At 39.8% G+C, this 19,592-nt stretch overlaps 1 protein-coding gene across 2 annotated transcripts in view; it reads left to right on the top strand.

Annotated features, from left to right (window-relative positions):
• GRID1 (glutamate ionotropic receptor delta type subunit 1) overlaps positions 1-19,592 on the top strand; it is an 832,880-nt gene that overhangs the window by 796,424 nt on the left and 16,864 nt on the right. The window contains exon 15 of one of the 2 annotated variants that reach the window (XM_075841706.1): positions 8,828-9,068. In XM_075841706.1, coding sequence (XP_075697821.1) covers positions 8,828-9,068 — 241 coding nt within the window. Of the gene's footprint in view, positions 1-8,827; positions 9,100-19,592 lie in introns of both variants that reach the window. The other variant, XM_075841707.1, reaches the window with a different exon arrangement.

Genomic DNA, 19,592 nt, shown 5'->3' with positions numbered 1-19,592 from the left:
CAAATACTACACCATATTACAAATCCTAGGTATTCATCTAGGTGTATAATTTGAATTTTTAGTTTTGTTATGTGGGACGTTACATTTTTAAATGGAGAAATGGTAAGTGAAAGGGACTGTAATTGTAAATGAAAGGGACGATAATTAAAAATGAAAGGGACGATAATTATAAATGAAAGGAACGATAATTATAAATGAAAGGGATGGATGGAAATGTAGTACTCCAGAGAGGTGTGGCATATGCGGAAGCACTCCTTCATACACAGTCCGGGGTGGGAGGAACAGGTGTTGCACTGGTATGTCGTGTCTATTCTTTTGCCTCTTCTGATACAGGCATGACACCTTTTCTGGGGGTGTAGTTTTTCTCTGTGGGCGGAACTTCATAAGGAAAATGTTGCCCTGGAACTATCTTTGGGACATCACTACTCCTACCTCTGCCACATTACCAAAGAGAAGGGATTTTATTACCTTCTCCTGGTATTCAAGGTATGTCACCTGGTGACCAGTGCTCCTGTAAATGATAAAGGAGTTGTGCCATTTGGATGAAGTACACCGCCAGTTTTTTGTACCAAATTTTAGACTTCCACATGGCATTGTACGGCTTGAGTAATTTATTATATGCCTGGATACACACATGCTGTGACGTGGTGGTGGATGTTGCACCACGCACAGGGACAAGGGAGCAGGTGGCATCATGAATGGATGTTAGCATCAATACATCCTTCTTGTCCCTGAATTTTTAAAAATGAACCCCTTCGCTATGGAGCGCCCTGCTCTCTCCAAGCTACAGGGTTTGGCTCAAAAGGGTCCTTGGGAGGTGCCTTTGATTCTTGCGGACTGTCCCACACGCCACCGTTTTTTGCTCTGTCAGGCATTTGAACAGGGGTGCACTCGTGTACCAGTTGTCAATGTACAGGTGGTACCCCTGATCAAATAGTGGGTGCAGGAGGTCCCACACAATCTTCCCAGTTGTGGTCAGGATGGGGGGACATTCTAGGGGCTCAATGTGGCAGTCCCTTCCCTCATAAATTTTAAAACTATGCGTGTAGCCCAACTCCGACTGACGCAAGTTATACATTTTAATGCCCTACCTGGCACGCTTGTTGGGCAAATACTGCCTGAATTTCACCCTCCCCTTGAAATGCAACAGGGACTTGTCAATGGCAATTTCAAGAGTCGGTCGAAATTGGGTTCATCCTGGGGGGCACTGGGAATTATCGTATAATGTATACATTTTTGGATTGCCCCAAAACGAGCCCTCTGCATTGTTTTGGGGTATAAGGGGCAGTGGTAGAGCACATCAGTGGACCAATAGGCCCTCACTGATGGCTTCTTAGTTAAGCCCATATTTAGGACCAATCACCAGTAGTGCAGCATTTCTGATTTGTTGTTGGGATGCCACATGTATGGCATGGCACAAAAAGTTCTGGGGTTCGCAACAATAAATTGTTGAGCACATAGATTTGTCTGCTCATTAGTGTTTTTTCAACAAGGCTGTCAGAAAAGAAGAGCTGGAAAAATTATATTTCTGACAGTCCTGCTGTCTGTACGTGGACCCGTGCAGGAGAAGTAAAGTCCGGTACTTGGGTGGTGTAGAAGGTTGGGGGCAACCAATTAGATTCAGGTGCAGGTGTAACCTGAACGCTAACCCTCCTGCGACTGCGAGGAGGTTCCTCAGTGTCAGTTGAGGAGGTGGACAGAGCAAAAGCGGATCCTACATCACTAACACTCTCTGTGTCCGATGCGAGTGTCTTATATGCCTCTTCTGCAGTGTATGCTCTGCGGGCCATTTTTTTTTATATGTACAGTAAATGTATAGATGTATACTGTATTTATACTAATGTATACTTTATCTACATGTATACTATAGAACTTTTTTTGTAATTTCTTTTACATTAAACACAAACTAACTTATACTAATATTTTTTTATTTTTTTTTTAAGACATTAAAACGAACTAACTTAGGGACTGTTCACATCAGCGTTGTCTTTTCGTTGAGGGGTTCCGTCTGAGGTTTCCATCGGGTTAACCCCTCAACGGAAAGGCAAACTGAAGCCTTAGCTTCCATTTCCCTCACCATTGATGTCAATGGTGACGGAAACGTTGCTAAAGGTTTCCGTTTGTCACCACTGTAACAGAGTTCCGTTGTTTTTACGGAATCAATAGCGCAGTCGACTAAGGTTTCAGTTGAGGGGTTAACCCGACAGAAACCTCAGATGAAACCCCTCAACAGAAAGGCAACGCTGATGTGAACAGGCCCTAACACTGACTAAATTGACACTGAGTAACACTGACTAAACACTTTTTTTAGTGTTTTATGAATTTTGAAAACAAAAAAATAAAAATACAAATAAAAATCTCCCTAAGGCTGGGTTCACACGACCATGTTACGTCCGTAATGTACGGAACGTATTTCGGCCGGAAGACCCGGACCGAACACAGTGCAGGGAGCCGGGCTCCTAGCATCATAGTGATGTACGATGCTAGGAGTCCCTGCCTCGCTGCAGGACAACTGTCCCGTACTGTAAATCATGATTACAGTACGGGACAGTAGTTCCACGCAGAGGCAGGGACTCCTAGCGTCGTACATCACTATGATGCTAGGAGCCCGGCTCCCTGCAGTGTGTTTGGTCCGGGTCTTCCGGCTGAAATACGTTCCGTGCATTACGGACGTAACACATGGTTGTGTGAACCTAGCCTTATACACCGGGAGAGGTAGTGGAGTGATCACAGTGCGGGAACTGTGATCAAGGGTTTAATGTGTTTTTAACTACAACATAGGCTCTGATATCTCCGACTTTCATACACCAACAGGGGAGATCAGAGTCTGTCTTAAAGTTTCACTGTACTACTGAGCTATGATTGGTTAGTCTGTACAAACTACCCAATCGGAGCAATCTCCGACAACGGATCGCTCTGATAGGTCCCTTGTACTCTGCCGGGGCAGATGCTCTGTGCAGTCAACAGCCGCAGTGGTGCAGCGCCGCGCGGTGGCTAACTTTTAAAATAAAGACGTGACTGGCCGTCTAGGTGCAAGAAGTCAATGCTCACCTGGACATGCAGTTACATCAAGGTGCAGTAAGGGGTTAAAGTTTTTATTTTCTTTGTCGTTATAAAGTTAAAACAATTTTAACATTTCCTCCTTAAAAATTAAGTCTAATTAGTATTTATGTATAAAACATTAGCAATTCAGGCAGACTGCCATCTAGATTATCACTGTATAAACCCAGCTCACCTTACTTTTTCACAAATTTGGGTACTTCAGTGGTTGTAATTATTTTTTAATTTGCTAAAAGTCAAGGAAATTAACTATCCAATGTACATATGATGATGTAAAGCAAAACACGTGTAGCAAAGTGTTCTTGATATTAGAGTTTCTATAACAACTATTGTGTATGTGTTTTTAAACATGTTGCATAGCTTCATTGCATTTATTAAATAATCCTGTTTGACATGTGTGTTGTAAAAACCATGAGCAAAATCTCTGAATCTGAGTTCGTACACTAGACAATGTCAGATTATATGATTGCCCATACGTATGTTAATCTGCCAGATAGAAAACATAGATTGCTCCTGACAAGTAACATTGACCTTAATGCACTGATGACTTTGAACTTGTACATTGGAATGTATAGATGAAATGCAATCATACATGTTCAAAACCTGAGTTGCCATTTTTATTAACCTTATTTTTACAGCCTTTGGCATGGTTTTCTTAATGCATTCTATTATTACTTATAGCAAACAAAATGTTTAAAGGGGTATTCCGTTAGAACAAGTTACCCCCTATCCGTAGGATAGGGGATAACTTGCTGATCGGTGGATGCCAACAGTTGGGACTCTCACCGATCACGAGAACGAGTATAGTGTTTGGCTATTTCTGGTACTCACATAGAGAATGAATGGAGCAGAAATGCGCATAAGCGATCTGCAGCTCCATTCCAATGGGGGGGGTACAGGTCCCTCATTCTCGTGATTGGTGGGGCCCCAGCTGTCGGACACGCACCAATCAGCAAATTTGGATAGGGGGTAACCAGAATACCCCTTTACAGTTCTGCCTAGCTATCACATGATGAATGAAAATGAATGAATGAATGAATGAATAGACTAGTGCTTATTGAACAATTCAAAATCCTCCCACTTTGCAACCCTCTCCTAAACCCAAGACCTGCTATTACACCTCCCCATGGGAGCAAAACTCATCATTCCAACTCTATGGATATCCTCATTTAGTTCCTCTATAGCTCACTGGATAAACACAGTAGACAAAAATATATCGCCTGGAGGAACTAGCAGCCCTAACCTCACACAGTATCTTCACCTATCAACATATCTGGAATCCTTGGCAAGCCTTCTGCTCTTCTCCAACATCCTATCCTTATCATCAGTGGCATCCACCCCCCCCCCCACCACTTAAGGGACTTTGAATTAGGGACTACCTTCATATCTTCACATTTGCTTTGAAAGTGCCTTCAAGGAGCTTCAGTCATACACCACCCCTATCCCCCTTCTACTGTTGGATAGAGAGGTTACGTTTACTTCTCTTTAAAATTTTAAGTTTATAAAAAAAATACTTTTTAAAGTATGCTATATCGGCAGACCACATGTACATCATTTATTGTTAAAAAAGCATTATATTAACAGTGACGACTAATTGTAATGATATCCTGTATTTCAGACGGTAGACTACTAATTTACAAAGGTTTTTTTATTTTATTTAAAAAGGCTGTAATTAAGGGTGGAACAGATCTACGTGTCATAGTGACATAGTTTCAGAGTGCATCATTCACACACACATAATCACACACTCACCAACACACATACACAGTCCCTAAAGTTTAGCATGATGGCTGCACTTAAGGAAAGCCCTTATCATATTCTGGAACTGACACCATTACCAACACCTAAGTGTTTATAGTTTTAGTCCATGAATAATAAATTGTGCCCGCCCTCCTCTTAATGGTACCATAGGTAGCCGTCTACTCTGCTTACACCTTGCCCCAGCCATGCCTGCAGTTCACACAGTGCACTCCATTATATTTATTCTGCTCTATTCTTCTAAATATGAAGGTTAAATGTTAATGTGTTTTGCAATGTTTTAATAAAGTGGCTACCTTTTAAAAAATGTTTGAAATCTATGGTATTACAGTCAAACGTGTGGTTATTGTTACGTCATTAAAAACGAATTATACACATTGTAGGTCAGGATTAATACTAATAATATAATCCAAAGGTACCCACACATTATTGTTAAAATATTTAGTTGTGATTGATGTAAATGAGTCCTTTGCTCAAAACAGTACTTGTTTTTCATGTTTTTCTGGTCATTAATGATTAAACACAGATCTTTGCAGATATCTTTCAATGAATACCCTGATATTAAACTACATTTTCATATGGAAAAATATCTGAACACTGCTTGGACCAATGGAAAATTGTGATATATTTATGATAAAGATCTGGTTCCTGGAATACCCAGGGAAATAATTAACCAACAAAATGCACATATACGGATGTAGCCATCTTTATCTTGACTCTGCTAATTTGCTGCAGCGTGATATCACGCAACAAAAGTCATTGAAAAAGTCAAGATAAGGCATCTAGCCACTGTGTATTTAATGCGTTAAAAGTCAAGATAAAGACGGCTGTGGGACCCCACTTTACCATGACTGCGGTTAGGATTGAAGTTATCAACCGGCCCAAAGATTTAGGTTTATTAAACTGGTCCAGAGTTTTGTTCCCTGGATAACGTCTAGCAGACGTGGAATCAGATTAATGGGGAAATAGATTGGCAGTACGGCTGCTAAAGACAACAACAACAAAAAGTGAATATCCGAATGTACTATTGAGGGTAAAACTTTGATTTGGGTATGTGGTAGCATATTCATACAAGATATAAATCCAGTAACGGAGGTCAGAACCGGGTATGGGATAATGGAAGTAAGTCAGAACCGGGTACCGTGGAACAGACATGAGTGTAGTTGAATAAGCCAAGGATCCGGTAATAGAGGTCAAGCAGAATCAGGATGTGGTATAGTGGAGAATCCTAAAAATAATCAGGTAAGCCAAATCAAAACAGTTCAAGTTGCGAATCATAAAAACACAAGCCAAATCCGGATGTCCTTTAATTGGCACAAAGGACAATTGTTTATTCCCAGTAATGAATCAACAGGCTGGTTCCCGTTATACCTCCCAACTTTGTAACAAATACAGTATATTGAGGAAGGGTAAATTTCTAAAATAAAATGTAAAGTATTTGCCTGACACAGCTTCTGTGTTGACGCCCGTGGTTAATCAGCCTGCATCTGTTCCTAGGTCTGCTAGAGTGACTCGATATGCTACCACTCAGGCTTGTAGGCTGAGGAGTGGGAGAGCCTATCGCAGCCTGGCCAGACGGTTCTAGCTCCCACCCTTGGTCTACTTATACCTTAATTTTCTGCTTGTCCTTTGCCTGTGATTCTCTTGCTTCCTGGCTCTGCTGTTTCTGCTGTTACCATTGACCTCTGCTTCATATTGACCCTGGCTTGACTGACTATTCTCCTGCTCTGCATTTGTTACCTCGTACACTCCTGGTTTGACTCGGCTCGTCCACTACTCTGTTGCTCATGGTGTTGCCGTGGGCAACTGCCCTTCTTTCCTTGCTTCTGTGTACCCTTGTCTTGTTTTGTCTGTCGTGCACATATTGAGCGTAGGGACCGTCGCCCAGTTGTACGCCGTCGCCTAGGACGGGCTGTGCAAGTAGGCAGGGACTGAGTGGCGGGTAGATTAGGGCTCACCTGTCTGTCTCCCTATCCTGACATTACATATAACTTTTATTTTTTTCCCATAAAAATGGAATAACAATATCGTCGTGTGTAATAATATATTGCATATACAGCCTGCGTATTCGGCTTGATGCGTGTAGGGTAGATGTTCCCAGAATGAGTACATCAGGGTAGTTTAGGATCATAGAGTTGTACAGTGGTATCCTGTCAATCCCCAGACTAAATTTCTGCCCTCTCTGTTGACAACGGTATCTGGTACTCGCTTTTACAAGAATGACCACGTTGTCTCTGAAGCCAATCCCCAGTTAGTTCCGTAACTGAGGGTGCTTATCACAGGGTTGATTGGGATCACATGAGTATCCAGTGGTATTCTACCTAATCCACAAAAAGATTCTCAGCCCTCACTGTTGACAACGATAGCGGGCACTCGTTCTGAAAAGAACAACCCCGTTGTCTCTGGAACCTATCCCTGTACTGATATGATAGTTATGCTAGAGGTCGTACTCCTATTGCATATACAGCCTGCGTGTTAAGATTGATAAGTGTAGGATAAATGTTCCCAGAGTAAGTACAGCAGGGTAGTTCAGGATCAAAGGGTTGTACAGTGGTATTTTGTCAATCCCCAGACTAAATTTCTGCCCCTCTGTTGACAGCGGTATCTGGTACTCATTCTTACAAGAACGAACACGTTGTCTCTGAACCAAATCCTCAGTTAGCTCCGTAACTGAGAGGGCTTATAACAGATTTGATCGGGATCACAGGAGTATACAGTGGTACTCTACCTACTCCACAGTTAGATTCTCAGCCCTCACTGTTGACAACAATATCGGGCACTCGTTCTAAAAAGAACAACCCCGTTGTCTCTGGAACCTATCCCTATACTGATATAATGGTTATGCTAGAGGTAATACTCCAACGCGTTTCCCCATATGTTCTGATACATCAGGGAGTGTGTGAGCCTCAGGGCTTGATAAATCATATGGCAATGGAACTAACTGAGGATTTGCTTCAGAGACAACGTGGTCGTTCTTGTAAGAATGAGTACCAGATACCGCTGTCAACAGAGGGGCAGAATTTAGTCTGGGGATTGACAAATACCACTGTACAACCCTATGATCTTGAACTACCCTGCTGTACTTACTTTGGGAACATTTATCATACACTTATCAAGCTTAACAAGCAGGCTGTATATGCAATAGGAGTACGACCTCTAGCATAACTATCATATCAGTACAGAGATAGGTTCCAGAGACAACGGGGTCTTTCTTTTCAGAACGAGTGCCCGATATCGTTGTCAACAGTGAGGGCTGAGAATCTTTTTGTGGATTATGTAGAATACCACTGTATACTCATGTGATCCCATTCAACCCTGTGATAAGCACCCTCAGTTACGGAAGTAACTGGGGATTGGCTTCAGAGACAACGTGGTCATTATTGTAAAAACGAGTACCAGACACCGTTGTCAACAGAGAGGGCAGAAATTTAGTCTGGGGATTGACAGGATACCAATGTACAACCCTATGATCCTAAACTACCCTGGTGTACTCATTCTGGGAACATCTACCCTACACTCATCAAGCCGAATACGCAGGCTGTATATGCAATATATTATCACACACAACGATATTGTTATTCCACAAAGGACAATATGGCACTGTAATAAATAGGCTGCTTAGAGTTATACACAAACTTTTCATTTGTAGCGATTGCAGTCGTGTGTCTGACACTTTTTTTTGCTTCATGACTTTCTTCCTGCTATAAGACAATAATTAATCGCATCCCTTATATACTTATAGTTTACAATATAAATGAGTGTATACTTTAATCCACCACATTTTGGATGTTTCGTGTAAAGGTGGGCAAATACCTTCATTGGAAAGAAAACTAAGAGTTACTTTATTCCCTATGAAGGTTGAGTCTTCCTATAACAGAGCTAATTGACTAAGTTTGATACGAAATATCTGTTGTTTTTACCTAAATTAATGTATTCTGAAAAATGTTCTGTCTCCTTGTTTTAGAACATCCTAAATAACTTAGCAATTTGTCCTTTTTTTTCCCCCCAGAATCCTTGAATTTCAAGACACTGGTTATTTAGACGTTTTAAAACAAAAATGGTGGCCGCGAATGGGAAGATGTGATCTGAACAGTCACAACAATGCACAAACAGATGGCAAATCACTAAAATTGCACAGTTTTGCTGGAGTCTTCTGCATCCTAGCAATTGGATTACTGCTTGCTTGCCTGGTAGCTGCATTGGAATTATGGTGGAACAGCAACCGCTGTCGACAGGAGTCACCTAAAGAGGTCCATAACTACTATTCTTATTATATAAAAGGTACCTTAGGGACATGCATCATTGGAAGCAATAACCCAATTAGTAGATTTAGTTATGCGATGACAACCTACAGCACTTTCTAATGGATCACTTGACAAGATATACAATACCAGTATATATGCACCAATAATGCATATCCCTACATAGCAAATAGGGCTGTGCAGGGACAGTGACAAATGCAAAGGTGTATTTGTTTCATGCTTATAAATGTAAGCAGATTCGCAATTCACTTCCCTGTCCTCAAAATGATGAAGTATTTAACACTTTATGCACTAGTGCTTTTCAACTACTCTATAAGTCTACCAAATGCAGAATGATTAATTGAGGCTGAATTAGTCATCCAAGTGAACCATTTAAGACAATGGCTCATCTTCTTTTAAATCTTGTTTTCTGACAGTAATATGCAGGTTAAATGGCTCAGTATACACTGAAAATGGAAGGAATAACTGAAATCTATTATCCACAAAATCCTTATACCATCATTGCAAATTTTTTGTTTAAAAAATATATGGTATAATGGACCTTAAAGGATTTGGCAAAGAAGTAGAGCAAAGCACAAACTAACAAACAGAAAAAGCACAGCAATGCTGAATGTTGTCATGCATAAAGCAAACATCAATTTCCATCAATTAAACTTCTTAACAAGCTAACCTTTCAGAGATTGTCTTTGTTCAGCAGCTGTCTCTAAACACAATACTAACATTCAGATGGAGATAGTAATGTAAGAAGCTTTTACATGTAAAACATTGTATTTTCCCTCTCTTTATCAAGTATACAAGTTTATATTAAGATCAGCATTGAAGCTTGATACTGGCATTGTTTAGTTTCAATCTCAGTAACTAATTGACAAAGTTTTTATAAAAACGCTTAACATCTTTACAAATATGTCTACAAACATGTATAAACATTTGTCAATATACAAACTTTTGCACTATGCCCAAAGCACTTTGATGCTTCAAACTTAATTCCCCAATTTTTTCCGTATTTAACTGATAGTTTTCAAGATTTTTTGTTATTTAAACGGACGTGACGCCTCAATATGCTGCCCTAGGTAAGCACAGCATATTACAAAGACAAGTCAGTTCTATTAGCCAAAATGGCACGATATTCTGCTTTTTGGCTAAAAGTAGCGATAAAAGATTACATCAGACTTATAGTTATAAGTCCCTTGTATTGTGGAAAGTGCTCCCCGTCCAGCCCACAGTGATACGCAGGGGGGGGGGGGGGCACTGTTGTCATAAATACGCTTGACTAATTAGTCCTATATATTCTTGGATCGCTCTTTTTAGCCAAGCAATGTTTTTGTGCCATTTTGGCTGGTAGGAGAATGCATCTGTCGCTGTAGTATGCTGCCCTTTCCTAGGGCAGCATTTTGAGGTGACGGATCCTCTTTAAGCAGCATAAAGATTGTTTCTATGTGCAGTGGCCATATCAATGAGGTTTTCTGTCTTCTGACTGGGACATCAGGCTCGTCAGTGACTAACTCATGATTTTCATGGGCATTTATGCTTGAAGTTAAGCTTGATGTGATCAAGGAACAACTTTATTTGCTTTGCCATTCGCGGTATTAAACTCTTCATTGAAAAAAATCATGGCATGAATATAAGGAGTGCTCCTTGATGCAACTAGACGGAAATGAATTGTAGGCTCTCATCTCCATGTTTTGTGGCGTGTTCTATAGGAATTAATAACAGATCTATAAGTTGTTGTTTCTCAAGCTATTGTAGCACATAAAAGCTTGAATTCTATATTTTTCTTCTGATAACAGTTCTAGGCAATGTCTCAATTGTACTGCTATACAATTAGTATAAGAATTTGTGCCATTCACAAACCTCTGATGCCAAGCTATTAGTGGTGCTACATTCAGCAGCGATGCAGATATGCCCTGTGTAACCATGCTGGGCACACGCACACCCCTAAAGTATATCATACATGATCTCCTGCTTAAATGGTATGAATAAAAAAAAACATCTTCTGGGTTTCGTTGTAAATTAAATATAAAAATTAGAACAGATGTAATTTCTCACTGTATAAAGAATCAGGCTGGCAGATACTCCTGGGTACTAGTATTTTCCCTAGTCAGTAATACTACTTTGGTTGATATACCATATGCTTTCAAATTGAATAATGTAGATAAAATGGTACAAGAGTATCCCAGAACACATGTTTATATTCCCGTATGCACTTCTCCCACATGTATAAATTCATAAACTATGAAGATTACACATTTGTTGTATCGCCTAGTAAAAAAAAACGTTACTGTTATGTTTACATGGAAAAAGATAAGAGACACTCCGACATATTATGCAGAGGTATATTAGAACTGGATCACTATAAGAAGAAAAAAAATTCCTAAATATACCAAAAAAAATCTCATGGTCTAGTAACTTTTAAAGCCGAGCCTCTATTTGCATACCATATTACAACTGTTGGCTTTGATTTAGCATTAATGGTTCCACTGACCCTTCCATGTACTACAATGCCACTATCAGACTTGGCAAGAATCTCGCCCCATTGTACCATTAGCTGAACAATAACATTGTACTGTAGCATCTGGATCCCAGCTTTTCATCCGGCTGGCTTGTGTATCAGCCTTTACAGCACACAGTCATCATTAATGATTACTGACAATGTATTTCGCTCTCTACAGTAAGACAGGGTATAACAAATTGGGTTTCACATTTACTAGGTTGAGCACAGTCAGCTGGTAAAAACCTTGAAGGAATAGCTATAAATATAAACAACTGATTTCTGTAGATGACAATGCAGGCTGCTATAAAGCATACATTTTATATGAATTGAAAGCTGATATTTTATGTATTTTTAACAGCACAAATGTTTTATGTGGGTGTCATGGCCAATATCAGTAAAGCAGTCATTTTCCGAGTTGAGTCCTGCTCTAGCCAGGAAAGCAGGCAGTGGTAGCTTGCATTGCATTAGCTGTCGGCTGTTTTTTACGAGCACAGGGAAAACAGATATTTCAGAATTATAATAAAAATGTGTATTGTAGACTTTAGCAGCCAGCATATTAACGCTTAACAAATTATTTTAAACAGTGATTGAAAGGGACAGAAATAAGTTAATATACAAAATACAGTTAAATATTATATTTTTAATTACAAATAAATTTCACGATTTGCTTCCTTATGTATATGAATAAATTCTTTAGGTCCGGTCTTACGTTGGATGGTACCCTGGGTAGTATCTTTTATTGTCAACCCTCCATATAATGTACTGTCATTTAGTATATAAATAATCATATCATAGAACAGTATAGTGCCATACATTACCTAAATAACACTTTCTTACACTTTACTAAATGACAAAGCTATCCAGCTGCAAAAGGAAGAGAATAGTGTCTAAGAGGTCATGCAAGATGCTGCAAAATTGTCATGTAGCATGCACCCCTGTGAAAAATTTGGCACATTTTGGGACTGTCTGGTCTAAGTTTATGCTGTCTAATTATTAGACAACATTAGTAATTGAGGGCTAATGCCACGATCAGACAAATATTCAGTAAATTTACAGTGAGAAAACATTAGATTGTTATGAACTATTATTCAGATTTAATATCACATTGCCCCGTTGTTAGTTGCTAAAATTCTGGTAATAATCGCTACAAACTGAGAATCATTAAGTCTAATAAAACTATAATATAATAAATATTCATCTATCAATGGTTTTGAGTCAGTCAAGTTGGCCAAAATATTATTATACATGGGGTGTGCATTTCTACCTTTTAGTGGTTCTATAATAGTATTATTAACCCCTTCCCAACATATACTTATGTCGTAGCCGGGTAGGGGAAGTATGGAGCGGGCTCACGGGCTGAGCCTGCTCCTTACAATGCGGGGGTATTTTACAGCCGACACTTCACTGTAACAAGTGGTATCGCGCTCGAGCGCGATCCCGCTCGTTTATCCCTTTAGCTGCCCTGGTCAATAGCGACTGTGGCATTTAAAGCGTTAGGGCATGACCAGACGTGGTGGAATTCCGCAGCGTACACGTTTCTCCATTGCCTTCCACAGCTTTTTAGTAGGGTTTGTTTACACGTTGCGGACAATTCCGCTGCGGAGCATAGGCTGCGGTGCGGAATTTGGTGTCTGCAGCATACAATGGTTGTTGCGGACGTGTTGCGGGCTCATTGCGGAATTTCTCCATTGACTTCAATGGAGAGTCAAAATTCTGCAATGAAGTCCGCAGGTGTTATGTGTGCTGCGGAGCGTATTGGTTTTACTAACATGACATTTCTTCATTCTGGCTGGACCTATGTATTTCTAGGTCTACAGCCAAACTGAGGAAGTCAATGGGGCTCCCGTAATTACGAGTGACTACGTGTGTGTGTGCTGAAAGAGTTAAGCGATCAGCAGTAACTGTTTCAGCACCTCGGACAGTGACTTCCGATCACAATATACATCAACCTGTAAAAAAATAGAAGTTCATACTTACCGAGAACTCCCTGCTTCTTCCTCCAGTTCCGCCTCCCAGGATGACGTTTCAGTCCAAGTGACGGCTGCAGCCAATCACAGGCTGCAGCGGTCACATGGACTGCCGCGTCATCCAGGGAGGTCGGGCTTAATAGCGAAAGAGGGACGTGTCACCAAGACAACGGCTGGGTAAGTATGAATTTCTTTTTACTTTTACTAGGGAAAGGGCTGTCCCTTCTCTCTATCCTGCACTGATAGAGAGAAGGGAAGCCCTCTTCCCCTCAATATGCAATGGCTAGTCCGCATCAATTTAATGCCCATTTTAGGCAAAGCCGCAACAGAATCTGCAACGCAGATTCTGTGCGGCATTGATGCAGACAGTGGCGGAAGAACTCCGCCATGTCTGGGCATGCCCTTAGAAAGAAGTGGAACAACCCTCCTCTAACAGCCCATTGGCCCACCTGCGTCACGATCGTGGGGTGCCAATGGTTGATATGGCAGCATGGGGTAAAAAAAAGAAATTCTGTTAGATAAAGTTTTTTTTTCTATGTACAAAAAATATTAGAAGTTCAAAAAAACTACTTTTCTCATTTCCCCCTAAATCATTGTAAAAATAATAAACATAATTTGCATTTCTGCATCCGTAAAAGTCTGAACTTTTACAATATATCATCATTTAACCCACACTGTGCACGCCGTAAGAAAAAAAAATGGTAAATCTCCAGATTCACTGTCTTTTGGTCACCTCATCTCCCACAAAAAAATGAAATAAAAAGTGATACCATTAAAAACTATGGGTCGTCCCACAAAAATAAGCCCTTATACTGCTCAATCGACAGAAAAATGAAAACGTTTTTGCTCAAAGATATTGGCGACACAAAATAAATTTTATTTTTTACAGTTAGTTTTTTCTCCTTAAAGTAGTGAAATATAAAAATAACTATATAAATTTGGTATCACCGCAATTGTATTGACCCGCAGAATAAAGTTAATGTTGTTGTTTTAATTGCACGGGGAATACCAAAAAATGAAGCGAAAAAAAATATGGAGGAGTCACTGTTTTTTTTTTTAATTTTCTACCCCACAAAATGTTTTTTTCCCGTTTCCTAGTACATTATATGGCACAATAAATAGTGCCATTTAAACTACAACTTGTCCTGCAAAAATAAAGCCCTCATAGGGCTATATCGGCGGAAAAATAAAATAATTGTGGCTTTTAGAATGTGGGGAGGAATAAATGAATAAATTAAAATCTGAAAAATGCCTGCGGCAGGAAGGGGTTAAACATATGTGAGCTCTGAGCTCTGAAAGTAAGGATTGCATTGTGAGTATGGATATTTGTTGCAAGCCACTATTAGCAAAACGGTGCAATATTTTATTGGGCCGTCTGAGCTAATTGGAGAGTGGACCTGTCCTCACATGATGAAAAATCAGCCATCACATTCTGTTTATTGTAAAAGCTGTGTGCTTCCTATTATTTGATAGGATCCACCCGGTGTGGTAAATATCTACAAATGTTACATGTCCTCATAGGCCAAACGAACATTATTAAAATGAGTTATTTATAAATCTTTGCATTATCCAAGCTCCATCTTTACTGGTGCCCAATTAGTATCCTGCAGCTAGACATAATTGTATATTGTGATGTTGTATTTCCAATACGGACTCCCATGTGCTCATGACAGCACTGCACTGTTGTTATGACCAGCACAGGCTTCAGTGGCAGCCTACTAAGGGGCAGCAGGGGATATCTCTAACAGCATGATTTACTTAATCTTTAAGGGGAATTGGAGTCCTATGACTTTGGCCTAAATGTGAATTTTTGCCTGGACTGACACTTTAAATACAACTCCACTGCTAAGAGTTTTTGGCATAACATAATCCTTCCATTCCGGGAATTGGAAAAGACTGTATATCTAAACGTTGCAATTTTAATTAAGACATTTTTCCTTGCAAGATGCCAAGATGCAGGGATCTACTTTACATTGTTTTGTTTAGATCATTTTAGATCAAAGTGAGCTCTGTGTTTAGTACTGGGACCCAAATGCAGGAAGCTTGCTTCCTGCATTCATTCTATTGCTATGGAAACCCATGATGCCACAATGACTTCATGAGCTTCCAACTGTTACATAAGGAGAGGAGGATTCCGCACTGCATCCTCTATGTGCAGATCACTGGCACTAGATCATTATGATCAGCGATCACCACAGGGCTGTGTATAGTGGTTTTTGGGACAGAAGGTTGATCATTTCAGCTCCCTGTCATTACAGGAGAGTCGGGGATAACACAGTGTCAGCCCAATCTTTTGAAAGGCAAAGTGCTATACAGCACGATCTGCCATTAAAGTTAGGACTGTAGATATATACTCTAGTTGCACCGTGCTTAGACATCTAGGATGTAAATCTACAGATTAGTGGCAAAAAGGAGTAAATCCCAAAAGGTTTTGTCGTTAATCTGGTTATGGTTATTATTCAAGAAATGTATTTAAAAATAATGTACAGCAGGCATTAGATCCATATTATATGTGCTCTGCATACAAAGAAATGCTGAGGTAACACAGATCATGTGATCCCAGTATCCTCTAGCCCAGTGCAATACGTGTTCAATAAATCAGTAAAAAAAAAGTCTAAAAAAACATGAAATAATAAGATAAACTTTGAAAATTATAAAGATTAAAACAAAATAAAAATCCCTTTTCCCCCTGTAGGGAGCACCATGGGCATCATTAAGCCATTTAATTATGCATCCATATCATGTTAAATATGTTGCCCCAAACCCATACAAATAATAAACACTATTTTCTGTCTCCACATCCCTGCCCAATCTGCTCTTAACTTCATAAAATAAAAATATTTGTTCACAGGTACTTACAGATTCCATATAGCCGCTAACAGTGGGGGACTAGGTGTTATTAATATTGGTATCTTTTTTTTCGGGTGTTATAGCAATGACGGATGATGGGCAAAGTACACCTATTTGGTATTGATATACAGATGGGAGAGTGGGAGGATTATATTGTTCTATAAAGTTTTTTGCCTAAAGAATTCAGATTTAATATTTAATAACAAAAACAAGGACATTTGTATATTTGTCTTACTTTTGCCTATTTTCACCTGTATAAGATGGAAAAAAATTAAAAGCTACTGGTTCCATTATGGTACCATATTAAAGCCCCTCATCTGCGTCAAAAAAGGAAAATATATATATATTTAGCAAAATATAAAAAAATTAAATAAAATATTCACCCTTAGAATGTGTTATTCCAAAAGGTAAATTCTTGCTGTGGACTTTCAGGCATCCGAAGGCCTTCATCCTAAAAGGGTTTAAGTTTTAACTTTAGAGATTCACCAAAATGACTTCCTCTTTATTCAGTCAGAACAAACTCTTTTCCAAAAAATGGAAAACCGAAGGATGCAGCCTACAAGCTTCTATGAAATGTCTTACATTCTTACTAGCAGTGGTCTCCGATCATATTTAAACCCTCAGGTGCGGTGCTCAATAGCGAGCGCCACATCTGAGTGGTTTTAGAGGGAGGGAGCTCCCTCTAACACCCCACTGGCACCCCGTGTGCATAGATGGGTGCCGATGGTTTCTGTGGCAGACTGGGGTCTTAACAAAAGCACCCAGGTCTGCCATTAGTGATTGCCTGTTAGGCCATGCCAGAAGCATGGTCTAACAGATGCCTGTCCGCTTTACTCTGACCGGCAATAATACACTGCAATACAGAAGTATTGCAGTGTATTATAATAGCAATCAAAACATCGCACAGTAAAGTCCCCTAGCGGGACTAATAAAAAAGTTTAAATAAAGTTTGAAATTAATAAATAAAAGTCCCAAGTAAAAAAAACAGAAAAATCCAGTTCATCCCCTTACAAAATACTTTATTATGAAAAAAGTTATTTATACTTGGTATTGCCGTGCCCGTAGCGAACTCAACTATAAAACAATTATATTATTTAACCCGTACAGTGAACGCTGTAAAAAAATATATATATATATATATATGTGTTTTCTGTTCATCCTACCTTCAAAAACATTTGATAAAAAGTGATCAAAAAGATGCATGTACTCAAAATAGGTACCAATAAAAACGACAAGTCGTCCCACAAAAAAAAAGCCCTCATACAGCTGCATCGGTCGAAAAATAAAAAAGCTATGACTCTTAAAATATGACGACACAAAAACAAATAATTTAAAAAAAAAAAGTGTTTTTACTGTGTAAAAGTAGTAAAACATAAAAAAACCTGTATAAATTTGGTATCACCGCAATCTTAATGACCCACTAAATGTTATTTATTATGTTATTTATACCACCTGGTAAACAGTGTAAAATGAAGATGGAAAAAAGAGTGGCAAAATTTCTGTTTTTTTTCCAGTACCCCGCAAAAAAAGTTAATAAAAAGTTAATCAATAAATTATATGTACGCCAAAATGGTGCTATTAAAAAAATACAACTTGTCCCGCAAAAAAAGACCTTATACAGCAATTTTGATAGAAAAATAAAACCGTTATAGCTCTTGGAATGCGATGATGGAAAAACGTAAAAAAATGCTCAGGTTTAAAATACCTTCGGTTTTCAAGGGGTTAAACAAACACAGAGTTTATAGTATGCAAGTCTATATTTAATGCTCATAACCGGATAGGTCATCAGCATGTCATTGGTGCGGGACTGACACCCAGACCCTGCACCGATAAGCTGCTCCGGTGGCCTGCGGGCACCTGATGTTTTGGTACATAATGCTATGTATGGAGCCCGGAAGCAGTTGGCTCCGTACACTGCATAGCGGCCGTGCTGCAGAACTGCGGGTCTGCTCCTATTCACTTGAATAGAAGCAGAGCTGCAGTACTGCAGCTCGGCCGCTATTCAATGGCCAGAGCCAACTGCTTCCAGCATGTACGTCTGGTACACGGAGGTATCGGACCAGCTGATCTGTGCGGGACCCCCCACAGATCATGTACTAATGACCTATCCAGTGGATAGATCATCAGTTTTCAGAAGCTGGAAAACCCCTTTAATCCCGACAACCAATATGCTTCCTATTCCAAATATATTTTGTTGGTCATATCACGGTTCAGCGAAAAAAAATACAAGAGAACATTAAAATTGTGCTGTATACATACACTACTTACAAACCCATTAGTTAATAAATTGCATTAAACAATTAGTTAAAAGTCTACCAGAGGTCAAAATCATAAAACGCCTGACTCGAGTTTCGCCTTGGACAGCTTTTACTGGTGCATGACCCCTTGCATAACAAGTTTATATAGCCTGGTCAACATTACATCTCAATATTCATACATGCAGTAAAAAAAAAAACATATACATATCACGTACTAGCTGTCAAAACAAACATGTTCACTGTTGTAAATTCCTTAAAGGAACAGTGTCACCAAATTTTTTTTTTTTATATCAGTTTTATGTTAGGGTTTTATTAAAAACGTTTATATTTATTTGTGTGTTTGTGTATTACTTTATTCTATTTTTACACTTTTTCTTCCCTATGGGGGCTGCCATTTTTTTTTCCATTTCTGTATGTGTCGATTAACGACACATACAGACATGGAATACGGCAGCTCCAGTCCCATAGGGACTGCGAACGGGGCCCGTTCCATCCACTATGATGTACGCCGTGTGTGTGGGAACGGCGCATGCGCCGCTCCCACACAGTCCGATTTGAAATGCGCGCCGTCCGGCGCCATTTTCCTGTGGACCGGAAGTCGCGGCCGGGCAGTAAGATTACTACTTCCGGTCGCGGCTTCCGGACTTGTGCACATGGAGCAGCGTCAGCAGACGGACCGGACGGACCGGAGGGAGCGGCGGCGACTGGAGCAGGTAAGTGATTTCTATGTATGTTTGTGTTTCAGTGTGTTTTACTAGTGTATGTAAACCTTCTACACTGTGTGTTAGCTCAAAAAATGGCGACACACAGTGTAGGAGGTTAGACCGTTCAAACCCCTCGTTTCTCCCGGCACTAGCCAGGATAAAGGAGGGGGGGATTCTGAGAGCTCACTAGAGCGAGGGATTTTTTCCCAATTTTGCAGCATAAAGCAATGTGGTTGCTTTAC

This window comes from Rhinoderma darwinii, chromosome 11 (genome assembly GCF_050947455.1).
Source record: "Rhinoderma darwinii isolate aRhiDar2 chromosome 11, aRhiDar2.hap1, whole genome shotgun sequence".
In the NCBI taxonomy this organism is placed as follows: domain Eukaryota; kingdom Metazoa; phylum Chordata; class Amphibia; order Anura; family Rhinodermatidae; genus Rhinoderma; species Rhinoderma darwinii.
The sequence above is the reverse complement of the archived record's forward strand: the minus strand, read 5'-3'. Positions and strand labels throughout refer to the sequence as shown.